The sequence below is a fragment of the Drosophila ananassae genome, chromosome 2R (genome assembly GCF_017639315.1).
Source record: "Drosophila ananassae strain 14024-0371.13 chromosome 2R, ASM1763931v2, whole genome shotgun sequence".
Taxonomy (NCBI): Eukaryota; Metazoa; Arthropoda; class Insecta; order Diptera; family Drosophilidae; genus Drosophila; species Drosophila ananassae.
Genome location: NC_057928.1, coordinates 26,922,611 through 26,935,695, shown reverse-complemented (window position 1 = coordinate 26,935,695; position 13,085 = coordinate 26,922,611). Strand labels below are relative to the sequence as shown.

The 13,085-nt window shown below is 46.7% G+C and overlaps 1 protein-coding gene across 1 annotated transcript; it reads left to right on the top strand.

Annotated features, from left to right (window-relative positions):
- Window positions 1-3,311: 3,311 nt before the first annotated feature.
- LOC6507527 (glycine-rich protein 5) lies at window positions 3,312-3,779 on the top strand. The gene is made up of 2 exons (XM_001955825.3): window positions 3,312-3,411; window positions 3,493-3,779. The coding sequence occupies exons 1-2, from the start codon at window positions 3,352-3,354 to the stop codon at window positions 3,721-3,723; spliced, it is 291 nt and encodes a 96-aa protein (XP_001955861.2). The 5' UTR covers window positions 3,312-3,351; the 3' UTR covers window positions 3,724-3,779.
- Window positions 3,780-13,085: the final 9,306 nt, after the last annotated feature.

Here is a 13,085-nt window from a genome sequence, read left to right as displayed (position 1 = left end):
AAACAAAATATTTTTTAGATTTTTTGCCCAATTTCCTGAGGGATACCCTAGGAAAATGATAGGAGCGCCAATATAGCCCACGGCGAGCGCCATATCTTTGCCAAAAGGCATCCGATTCCCAAGCGGAATACCTTAAACGATTTCTAGATCGATTCTCCACCAATCTGCATCAAAACCTTGAAACAAAATATTTTTTAGATTTTTTGCCCAATTTCCTGAGGGATACCCTAGGAAAATGATAGGAGCGCCAATATGGCCCACGGCGAGCGCCATATCTTTGCCAAAAAGCATCCGATTCCCAAGCGGAATACCTTAAACGATTTCTAGATCGATTCTCCACCAATCTGCATCAAAACCTTGAAACAAAATATTTTTTAGATTTTTTGCCCAATTTCCTGAGGGATACCCTAGGAAAATGATAGGAGCGCCAATATGGCCCACGGCGAGCGCCATATCTTTGTCAAAAGGCATCCGATTCCCAAACGGAATACCTTAAACGATTTCTAGATCGATTCTCCACCAATCTGCATCAAAACCTTGAAACAAAATATTTTTTAGATTTTTTGCCCAATTTCCTGAGGGATACCCTAGGAAAATGATAGGAGCGCCAATATGGCCCACGGCGAGCGCCATATCTTTGCCAAAAGGCATCCGATTCCCAAGCGGAATACCTTTAACGATTTCTAGATCGATTCTCCACCAATCTGCATCAAAACCTTGAAACAAAATATTTTTTAGATTTTTTGCCCAATTTCCTGAGGGATACCCTAGGAAAATGATAGGAGCGCCAATATAGCCCACGGCGAGCGCCATATCTTTGCCAAAAGGCATCCGATTCCCAAGCGGAATACCTTAAACGATTTCTAGATCGATTCTCCACCAATCTGCATCAAAACCTTGAAACAAAATATTTTTTAGATTTTTTGCCCAATTTCCTGAGGGATACCCTAGGAAAATGATAGGAGCGCCAATATGGCCCACGGCGAGCGCCATATCTTTGCCAAAAAGCATCCGATTCCCAAGCAGAATACCTTAAACGATTTCTAGATCGATTCTCCACCAATCTGCATCAAAACCTTGAAACAAAATATTTTTTAAAATTTTTTGCCCAATTTCCTGAGGGATACCCTAGGAAAATGATAGGAGCGCCAATATAGCCCACGGCGAGCGCCATATCGTTGCCAAAAGGCATCCGATTCCCAAGCGGAATACCTCAAACGATTTCTAGATCGATTCTCCACCAATCTGCATCAAAACCTTGAAACAAAATATTTTTTAGATTTTTTGCCCAATTTCCTGAGGGATACCCTAGGAAAATGATAGGAGCGCCAATATGGCCCACGGCGAGCGCCATATCTTTGTCAAAAGGCATCCGATTCCCAAACGGAATACCTTAAACGATTTCTAGATCGATTCTCCACCAATCTGCATCAAAACCTTGAAACAAAATATTTTTTAGATTTTTTGCCCAATTTCCTGAGGGATACCCTAGGAAAATGATAGGAGCGCCAATATGGCCCACGGCGAGCGCCATATCTTTGCCAAAAGGCATCCGATTCCCAAGCGGAATACCTTTAACGATTTCTAGATCGATTCTCCACCAATCTGCATCAAAACCTTGAAACAAAATATTTTTTAGATTTTTTGCCCAATTTCCTGAGGGATACCCTAGGAAAATGATAGGAGCGCCAATATAGCCCACGGCGAGCGCCATATCTTTGCCAAAAGGCATCCGATTCCCAAGCGGAATACCTCAAACGATTTCTAGATCGATTCTCCACCAATCTGCATCAAAACCTTGAAACAAAATATTTTTTAGATTTTTTGCCCAATTTCCTGAGGGATACCCTAGGAAAATGATAGGAGCGCCAATATGGCCCACGGCGAGCGCCATATCTTTGCCAAAAGGCATCCGATTCCCAAGCGGAATACCTTAAACGATTTCTAGATCGATTCTCCACCAATCTGCATCAAAACCTTGAAACAAAATATTTTTTAGATTTTTTGCCCAATTTCCTGAGGAATACCCTAGGAAAATGATAGGAGCGCCAATATGGCCCACGGCGAGCGCCATATCTTTGTCAAAAGGCATCCGATTCCCAAACGGAATACCTTAAACGATTTCTAGATCGATTCTCCACCAATCTGCATCAAAACCTTGAAACAAAATATTTTTTAGATTTTTTGCCCAATTTCCTGAGGGATACCCTAGGAAAATGATAGGAGCGCCAATATGGCCCACGGCGAGCGCCATATCTTTGCCAAAAGGCATCCGATTCCCAAGCGGAATACCTTTAACGATTTCTAGATCGATTCTCCACCAATCTGCATCAAAACCTTGAAACAAAATATTTTTTAGATTTTTTGCCCAATTTCCTGAGGGATACCCTAGGAAAATGATAGGAGCGCCAATATAGCCCACGGCGAGCGCCATATCTTTGCCAAAAGGCATCCGATTCCCAAGCGGAATACCTTAAACGATTTCTAGATCGATTCTCCACCAATCTGCATCAAAACCTTGAAACAAAATATTTTTTAGATTTTTTGCCCAATTTCCTGAGGGATACCCTAGGAAAATGATAGGAGCGCCAATATGGCCCACGGCGAGCGCCATATCTTTGCCAAAAAGCATCCGATTCCCAAGCAGAATACCTTAAACGATTTCTAGATCGATTCTCCACCAATCTGCATCAAAACCTTGAAACAAAATATTTTTTAAATTTTTTGCCCAATTTCCTGAGGGATACCCTAGGAAAATGATAGGAGCGCCAATATAGCCCACGGCGAGCGCCATATCTTTGCCAAAAGGCATCCGATTCCCAAGCGGAATACCTTAAACGATTTCTAGATCGATTCTCCACCAATCTGCTTCAAAATATGTTTGCAAATTTATTACGAATATGCATTGATTTGTTGGTTTTATTTCATTTCAATTTCAATTGGCTGGTTTTCAACCTTGAGCTTGACACAAAATTACTCAATAGCTCTCCCATGAAACCCACAGCAAAAACAAACAATTTCATCATTAGACTCAACTCTACCGAAGTGGCTGGCTAATTATTTAGTTATTTATTAATAGAGTCACGCCAGGAGCATGCACGGGGCACGGGAGCAATTAAACGATTGTCAACAATAAAATTTATTAATAACCTTTAAAACATTCCGCAACAACACAGTCGTTCTATGACAGATGCTATCGGGGGCGATGTCCACGCTATTTCGAGGGCTGATTGAGATTTGGGTTTGGATAACCCATGGAATGGGTTTTCGCGAAATTCCTGTACCTAAACATGGCTATATAAGCCAAATGCATTATTCGACTGGCGTTTACATTGTTTTAACTTGCGTTGGATGTTTTCTATCTGCACTATGAAATTGGCTATTGTGTTCGGGCTTTTCTTCGCTATAATGGTGAGAGCTGCAAGGGGGGGAAAAAGTCCTGGGAAAAGTGTCCTTTGGAAGCGCAGTAATGGTAATCTTTTTTTTCTATAGTGCCTCACCGAGGGTCAAGTTCCCGGTCAGAACGAGGCCATGGGCGCAGCAAAAGGAGGCGTAGGAGCTGCAGCAGGTGCCGGCGGCCAGATCGGCGCACAAGGCGATGGAGCAGCGGATGTGGCTGAGGGCGGACCCGGCGCCGGGATGTCTGCCGGTATTGGAGCAAGTGCCGATATGGGAGCCTCCGCTAAAGCTGAAGCTGAGAATGGAGCCGGCCGGCGCCGCTAGTATTCAAATTGTTTGGAAATTATGTTTCTGATCAATAAAATTACATTTTCTTGAAAGCCAGCTCTTATCTGTGCTCCCAGTCGGGTATTCTGTGATCACCACTTTGGCGCCAGCTATTTCATGGCTTAGTGTCATTATTGATGTGGAATTCCGTACGACTTCCTGACGGTACTCTGGCCTACTACGTTGAAGTTCGGCGTACTTCAAACAAAATTAAACTACACCGCATTCGAATTGGGCTGCGAGCTTAAATTCCTCGATTTCACAAGCGTGCGATCCAAGTTCTCAGCTAAGTGCGTAAAGTGATCAATAAAAGAATGCCAGTGACGGATGGGATCTACTTCCAACTCCTTTTCTAAACAACCGACCTATTGTAAACAGATAGACTCATCCATATTTATTGGTTGTTTTGATCAATAACCGAGCATGTTTGATTTTATTTACATGTTCCGCCACCCAGCGTGCATCGTGGAGGCATATGCGCTGTTAGAATTACGCATTCGATTGGCTAATTGCCCACGAGCAGCTGGGCTAAATATAGGCAGTCGAAACTGCGAACCACGAGTGATTGGAATGAGTAGTTGCTGATTAAGCTGCAATGCATCGAAGTTAATACTTTATTGCGGTAAATATTGGCGCTGTGGCTGTCATTTTGGGCTGTTAACTACGCAATTGATGCCATAATTACGGCGGAAATAATTCGCTATTGGTTCCTGGTGTTTATTTTGGCGCGACGCGAGTTCTTGATAGAGAACTGTCACATGAAGCCATGACAAAAATTAAACCTCAAAGACTTCAGACTAGAAGCGGGCCAATTGATGTACAGAAATAAAATTCAATACGATGTGCCTGCGGCTTAAAGTGCGGCCAATTCAATTTCAATCTAATCCAATCCGATCCGCACAAAGAAACTCCCATTTGTATCCGATCAATTGGCGGAGCGGATACGGGGTTTTATGGCCTAAAAATAGCCATTAGATGTTTATTTTTGGCCACATTGCTGGCCGCTTACCCTATGTACTCGTGGTTCCGTCGCCGTCTCTCGCTTTGATGTTTATTTTTAAATCCACTGAACCAAAAGCCGAAAACCAAGTGCTCGAATCATATTCGAAGCTAAGTGGTTGTTTGTTGTGTTAATAACGTAAACAACGGACAACAGCTGAGCGGCAGCCGCAATTGAAACTCAAGAATCCGAAACGGCCAGAGATGTTGGAGGGCGGTATGAATGGGGAATACTGTGGACGGGAGGGGGGTTTGGGTGACACAAGCGTGCCAATAATTGAAAAGCGCGGGACAAGTTTGAGAATCGTATTGAAATCATTTCTTAAACAAGTCCTTCTATTATTAGTCCCACTTCCTACTTGATCACCCGTCAGCTACGGCACTCCGTTAAAAATAGTCCTAAGAAACCTACAAACCGTGATGCAGCAAACTGGCTTGGCACGATTACCGGGGCCCAACATTCCGAACCCGAAAGATATGCGCGAAGCCCAAGAGCACACATAAATATTTCTGGACAGGTGCGGTCCGCTAAAAACTCGCTACGAGATTAGCGAAAATAAGTATTTCATTAAACAATCGACAGTCGGCGAACGGAAATAGAATTCCACACATAAACATGTTATTGCTGCTGCATCTGAATAATCAGCGAAAGCGTGATCACCGCAGAATAAGGCGGAATGATAGCTGCCATGTTGATAGCATGAATGAAGTCATGTGAGGCGTGCACCCTCACAAAAGTCACACACCGACCAAAATATTATGAAGGCGCTTTCAGCGATGCCCCCTGTTAGGCTCGTCTCCTTCTCTCTCCTGGCTCTCCCTCTCCTTCCTCTAAGCCACTTGCTTCGGCCCGCCCCTTATCAACGGTCGGCCCTTATCTTGCCTGCTGGCGCTGACATTGAATGCCGCCGACATAGCTCGCCGACGATCGGCGAACTACCATTTGAAACTAAAACCCAGTCGCGGGGTGAAAGAACTTCTGGCGTGTGTCGAGAGCGACGATCATGCGCCTTCCCCGGAGGAAAGCCAGCCTACCCCCCAACACCTTGCAGCCATGGTCGCCCGCTCCGCCGCCCCCTGGCCCATCACTCCGGAGCGTGAGTCGGGCACGCGCTTCCTCTGCGTCCGCCGCTGGGATGGAATATTTTGATTCGCAATCAGCGCTTAGAACTAATGAACCGTTTATTATCAAATTTCAGAAATGTGAAGTGGCGGGGGGCTGGCATAAATCTTACCAATAGTTTCTAATTTGTCACCTGCTAATTAAGTCTTTGCTAGACTATTTTTTGTGATTTAGTTGATTTACTGAGAGGAGCTTTGCTTAATCATAAAGTGGTCCGCCTCATAATTTACTTTGCCACTGAAGGCGTGTTCTAAAGCGTACTTAAGGTCTGAATCGCCTCCAACTGGCAGACGAGAAATTAGATCGAACTTTATCGAAAACATTTGCCGAACTCATTTGGGCTTTCTCGGCTTTGTGGGAGGCGCCGCCGGTTCCTGAAAGACGGCTATCGAAAGTGGCGAGTGGCGCGGGGAGCAGCGGGCGAGTCCACAAACCGGTGACTGGCACATGAAGCGATCACTTGATCGCACGTGAACGCTATTCGAAAGCATTTGACGCAATCGCGAAATGGGAAAAATCAAATCGGGCCAAAGCAGATGAACTATAATCGGGCTCCACGCCTGGCATATTTGCATAAATCTTTCTTGTTTCTTGCTGCTCTGCTGGGCTGTTTGCAATTTTCAGCGATTGTTTGTTTATTGTTTCTCGGATCGCGGGTGTGTTGCAGTTTCAATTTTCTTGGCCAAACATTCAGACGCGAATAGGAAGCAGGAGAACGGCATTTCTATGAATATGGCAGAGCTTATTTCTGGTTCTGTGTTTGCAATTTCTATTTGTGGCCGCGCAATGGCTTTTTATGGCTATCGGGGTGTTTGTTTAAATAAATATCAATTACCCAAACGTGTAACTATTTTATGGAGATTAGTAACATTTTAATGTGGAGTAACATGGTTTTTCCCGAAGCAGGAATCATGGTTTTACCCTTTTAAAAACCAGAGCCAAGATAGAGAAAAAACAATACCCAAATGTTTATTTTTAATATTCAGAAAGTACGCAATCAGAAGACGATATCAGCCCAGTGTGTGCGTGTGCGTGTTTCAAGGCATTCCCGGCATCACTCATACGTCACGTTGGACGCACGCACAGACTCCCCATCTTCCGCTCCTCCGTCGGCCTTTAGTTCATGTTGCTGCCTATGTTCCCGTATCGCATTGCGCCTGACAGTCGTGGATCAATAGAAAGTGGCGATACCGGACGGAACAGCCCCAGTAAACGTACCACCCAGTGCCCGTCCCAGACCACCGGGTCCGGCCATCTGTTCCCATATAACGAGTGTAAACAGAAGCGGACGTAGGCACTCGTGGGCAAACAAATGGATGCACGCGCCGCATAATGCACGCCCACATAGGACCCTGGCAGCAATATTGCGTCAATATTGAAAGCCGATCGCGAATCTATGAGGTCATTATTATGTGTTTGTCGCAAGTGCTGCGCCCCACTTCACCAGCCAAACGCAATGGCTGTCCTTTGCGAGCTCTTATGATACATTTGTTTTTCCCGACCGTGAGAACATCAGATGATCCGACCCGTCGAGCGGTGGATAGTCGCATTTCGCTCCTATTTTAGACTGCACACAGGTCTCCAGCTGCCCCTTTCTGCCCCCGCTAGATGGTGTCTCTTTCCCGCTGTTCCGAGGACGCCTCTGTCTGGCGGATTGTTGTTTACGCGAAATTCCGAAGCAACAATGTGCGGAGGCCGTCGCCCCTCTGGGGCACACAAAGTATCGTATTATGCTTATCCATCAGCGGTGTTTCTTCCCTGGGTTTATTTAATTTATTTCTGAAACTTTTTAGCGCGTGTGCAGCTTGTTTGAATTATATGCTGACCTGTCCACATTTACCCGACTGGAACAGTGCGCCTGCTGGGGCCGGTTTTTGCCAATTTGGCAAAGTCTGTGTGCCTTTCGGCCACTATCACTGGGTGAGAAACTGGAGGAGGTACTGAACTACGTAACAAAGCTTCCAGCATTTGAAACAAATAGGGAAAGTATTGAGTTTAAAAATGGTTTTCTTGAAACGAATGCATGACAATCTTTTTAATTCTGCTGCGGAGGGCAAACAAAAGCGCTAATAGTTTGCTATTTGCCTTTCGGCAGATCGGGTTTGGGTTTTATGTCGCAGCCACTCTCCACTTTGTTATTTGATTATTGTTTAATTTTGTTTGTTCTCGCGAGGCTTATGTTTCTGCCGCCAAGACACGTGCCACCATAAAATGTAAACCATTGACCCTGCCAGAATTGGCAGGCCAAGTGGACTTGGCCAAGGCCTCTGTCGCAGTCACCTGTCCTGTCCGAGCGGAAATCACTCGCAAGCCAAATGGAAATGCCGCCTAATGACCATTCAATTGCTCCTTGGCATGCGGCGCTATGACGTCAGGGCATTGGGAATATTTGCCCGCGTTGGCCTGATAATAATTGTGTCGCATTTTATCAGCTGCCGAAAAAGACTGCGAGATACAGAGAACGCTTGCCAAACTACACCGAGTAGATAACCATGGTGAAATTGTTATTTTTGTGCACAAAGCCGACGCACGTAATCGAGATATGCACGATCATTGGTCACGAGCTCACGCTACCTATGAGCTGAGGGAAAGTCAAAGAAGTTTCCGGATGGCGGAGGGGCAGATCCTAATATAGGCTGCCTTTACTCCGACCCACTTGAGTTTGATCCATTATATTTCGCGAAACAAAGCGCTCGAATGCGTACATCAAGAACAAAATAATAATAAAGGCATGTGCCAGAAAGAGTGATAGTGTTAAGTAATTTTATGATGCGCTTGATGTCTGGGGCAGGGGCCGAAGACTATCAATCTGAGGAAGTGACGACTGCCTCCTCTTTATCTCGCTGGCGCGTATGCCCGTGTGGCCTTCCCTCTTAACTAATCAGCGGCACGTGTTCTTTTTGCAACACAGTGACAATTTCCTCTGTCTTCTGGCTATCCAAGAAGACGCTTCTACTCGACTTCTTTTCTTCTCGCCCTTTCTCAGACTTTAATGTGGGTTTCTTGGGGGTATTGTCAATCCTCGGACATAGATTCATGTAAAAAGAACGCCACTGTTTATGAACAATTGTGCCTTAATACTATCATTTGGTGATCATTTCGACGTAGTTTGTAGGACAATAAAAACCCCCCAAGAAATTATCGACACGCGTCGGTAATTGAAACTGTTCTGGTTAGTCATTCCTGTGGACAATACCCGTATGTAACCACTGATTGTGTGTGTTTCGACCAATGTTTTCGGGCCACATTTCAATCGCTCGACTCGATTGCCCGGCCAATTTCCCGGTTATGATGATGGCCATGACGGTGCGTTTACGACGACGGTAATTGGTGATAACTGTCAAAGCTAGTTGCAATTTAAATGTTTTCGATCGACCGCACTGAAAGCTAACGGCCTGTCACAAAATCTATTCAATAACATGCCCCGCGCGGCATTGTCCCTAAAGATGTACGTGGTCTGGAGCCATCAATCAGTTTCAAGACGGACCTTCGGTGTCCAACGGATGCATTTCGATTAGGTCGCGTAATTGGCGACAATTTGCGAGCGCGCTTTGGATTGGATGTTCTGTGAATGCATTTTGACATGGCATTTGCAGCAACAATTGAATAAAATCGCACAGCCACACGTAAATAATCTCATTACAGATCGCACGGCATTGTCCCACTCAGCCAATGCCACAAGCAGGCAGAGCCCAGCATGACAGTTGAGTATCGATCGTAACTGGAATTGTATCCGTTCTGGATGGGAGAGGTTAAGCTATTATGAATTTCCATCTACCGATCTAGCTTAAAGTTTTCTTTAATAGTTTACACAGTGGCCCCCGCTCGGGCTGTCCACCTACTAGCGCCCGCTGCATGACTCAGTGGCAGTCATAGATCGCGTTAGCCTTTTACAGAGCTGCCGCTGAGAGCTCGATCCACTTGATGCGGAGTACTCGCGCAGCGACCCATACATGACGCTGCCGAGTGCTCACCTACAGCTACGCCAACGTTTACTATGCTTAACCCAAAAAGCTTTCATTCATAAAATCGCAAAAGGAAGCAGCGGGCGCTGGCGGTGGACAGAGTCGGCGACGGCGACGGCGACTGAGACTGCGACTGCGACACATGTCCAAATTTGTGGCATCCGCTTCGAGGGATTGGCGAACGGACGTTGGATGCGGGGTAGTGGCAGAAGCAGGGGCAACGACAGAGACGGAGACTGCGACTGCGACCTCATTCCCCCGCCAAATGCTAATTAATATTTTTGTTAGTTTTGTTTGTTCGCCGGCTACAGCCAGCTCCCTTCGGTTTGTGAATGAGTGTCTCTGCTCAGTCCCCTCGGATCTCCGACCTCGGATCTGTCCGCCCTCCCTCCCCAGCCCCGCCAGCATCATTCATCATTGCCATCATCACATCGTTGTCGGATCGGAATCAACTGCCCATTCACAAAAAGAACACTCTCACATGCCATGCGGTCGCGGAACAGTGCAAGTCCGGAACTGGGCGCTTTGTAGCGGTTTTCATCAGATCTGTAATTAGTCCAGTGGATCGGTAATATGACCCAGAGAGGAGTACAAAAGGGGCAGTGGGCGGGGGCAGAATCGATCACTAAATCCCTGAATTCCAGTGGCTCTATTGGACATTTAGCGGGAGAATCCCCATTCCGATCCATTGAGGGGACTTGGGGCCATTAGTTGCTGGTCATTAAGAGCGGGTTTCTTGGCCCCCAGTATCGAGTCTTTTGGGTCCAGCGAAGATTAATGATGTGTAAATGGATTTCTTAATAGCAATTTTTGAGAGCGCTCCGTCGAATAGGTGCTCATTTAGGGACACGTGGAGGCGATGACGATGACAAAAAACCGAGGAATGTAGGTTGACTTTAGAAGCTCAACGAGTGCACAAAAGAGTTACACGTTCGGGCTTCGTGTTTGAATTTTCACCTCGATCGGTGGTCGGCGGGGAAGACAGTCTCCCATCGAGGAATGCTATAATATTTTGACATGATTGGGGCCGTCGTTGCGGGGCAACCTCCACCAGAAATTGGAGTATCTTCGGTGGCTGAGTGAGCTGGCCGACACTGTGGCCCAAAATGCATCCGAAAACCACTTGGTTTGGATCGCGGGGCAGTCGGGGACCGGGAGGAAGCAGTCGAGTAGGAGCGAGCCACTCTCCACGCCTTATTTGGCGGCAACGTGTTCGCAGTGGCATCTGCATGGCTCCCCCCGCTCTCTTCCAAGTGCTTTATTTTTCCGACTCCACATCCGCATGCGAAATTTTGTGTGCCATTCACATTCCACGTCAGCTGACTCACTCGGATTGCAGCAACGCATCGGCACTGCCACGGAGGCAGCCACTCCGCCACAGTGCTTCGGACTGACTCTCCCTGGCTGTCTCTGTCCCCTAAAAACTAAGGCCCTGATACAACTAGCGATAGTCTTAACTACGATCGTCTTTAGTATTATTTGGCAATTATTGATCTCGGGGGTACTTGAATACTGGAACCCCCAGAAACAGACCACTGTGCCGCACACCAAAGTCGTTTATTTGTTCCGTTATACTTTATTTATTTTTGTTGCGTCGCTCGACTGTTGTTGGTGCTGTTGGCTTTTCTGCCTCCAACCGGATGTTGTGTTTTTGCATTCTGCTGCTGTTGCTGCTGCCGCTTCTGTTGGCGTTGCCGCCGCTGGTGTACACTTACCTACTTCATATGGTAAATGCTTATTTTGTAATAATAAGTTTCGTATGTGGCAGGCTGGTCTGCCTGCTGGTGATTGTGGGTGGAGCTGGCTTTCTGAAAGGTGGCTGTTATTGCAGCTACCATGCTACGATAGATATATTCAAAATATAATGACAGGAGAGTATGGGGAAAGTTTAGTTAATTTTTTTGCAGAATGGGCTGTTTCTCAGGGCATCTGCTATGATAGACCTATTGGCCCAACCAATCCACAGTACGCCTTTTGACCCACATTGGGGAACCCCCACAGCTCACCCAACAATCTCCCCTCTTCGTTCTTATCGATCCGACCTTGGTCGTGAAATATTTTCTGTACTTATCTTTATGACTGCCCCCTCCACCGCCAAAACAACACCGGAGTCGCAATTCTCGTATAAATCTTGTGGCAAAATGAAAGGCGGCTTGATGTTCCGGCCATGCAATTCGTCATATCACTACTTCTTTCCTCCGTCGAATCAAGTTCCGTTTCAACTTTCACTTCGCACCCACAACAACAGAGGACAAAGTTCGAGTTCTGGTCGATATCGGGGGCAGGAGACGCTGAAGTAATATCCGAAGCACAAACAAGCCATACATGCTTTCGGTGTTCGGGGACCTAATACTTTCCTTAGCCCAAAAGTCGCTGATAGCGCGATAAGTGATAAGAAAGCCGAAACATCCCGGGCTAGACGTCGGGCTGTGGCCGCACCGACATTTGAAAATTCCCCAATCGCAAATTATTTGGTCACGCGAATAATTTATTATGCGACCTGTCCCCGCCTAGCCCCATCCCCCTTTATCCGCCTGCTCCCTCAAAACACCATCTCGTGCCGCCGTCAACCGAACGGATGCCACAAGCTCACTCCCTTGCCCCGGCCCATCGCTCGCCAGGCACCGCTTGTTTTCCATTCATTTGCGAGATACGCGAGATAAAGTGGCTCCGTACGACTGAGAGATACTCCCGCTAGTAGGAGGGCCGAGCAATCGAGTGTGGGTGTGTGGCTATGTGAGTGGTGGAGTGCTGGAGTGTGTGCGCATTCATTATCGAACCCTCCGGCCCAGCCCCTTTCACTTTCCCAGCTCCGCGCCCATCCACACATTCTTAATGAATGAACTGAAGATAATTAATTCGTCGACTGCAGTTATCCGACGGAGTTGCCGCTCAGCGGGATGAGCTGCACTGGGAACCGAACGAATCGGAACGCGAATATGAATGGAATGTGGGCTGGAGAGTCTGGAGCTTATACCAAATCGTAGGCACGTTTAACTCGTCTCAGTTCGATTCCTTTTACAAAAGTAGTTTGTGAACCTAGTAGTAGTTGGCCCGTGCGGGAGGCAGCTTATCATGCAATCGCCTTTCGCTTTCCATCATCGGCCAACCTGCGTATTCGGTTGCCCGTTCGCTTTGCTTTTATCCGCAGAAATTCCGCACTTTACGACCCGCTCGTGTGGTCAATTAAAATTTGGCTGAGCAATCTGCATAGTTCCGCCCCCTCGGGCCCAAGGCTGTGCTCGGGTAGGTATAGTTTCACTTGTGGATCG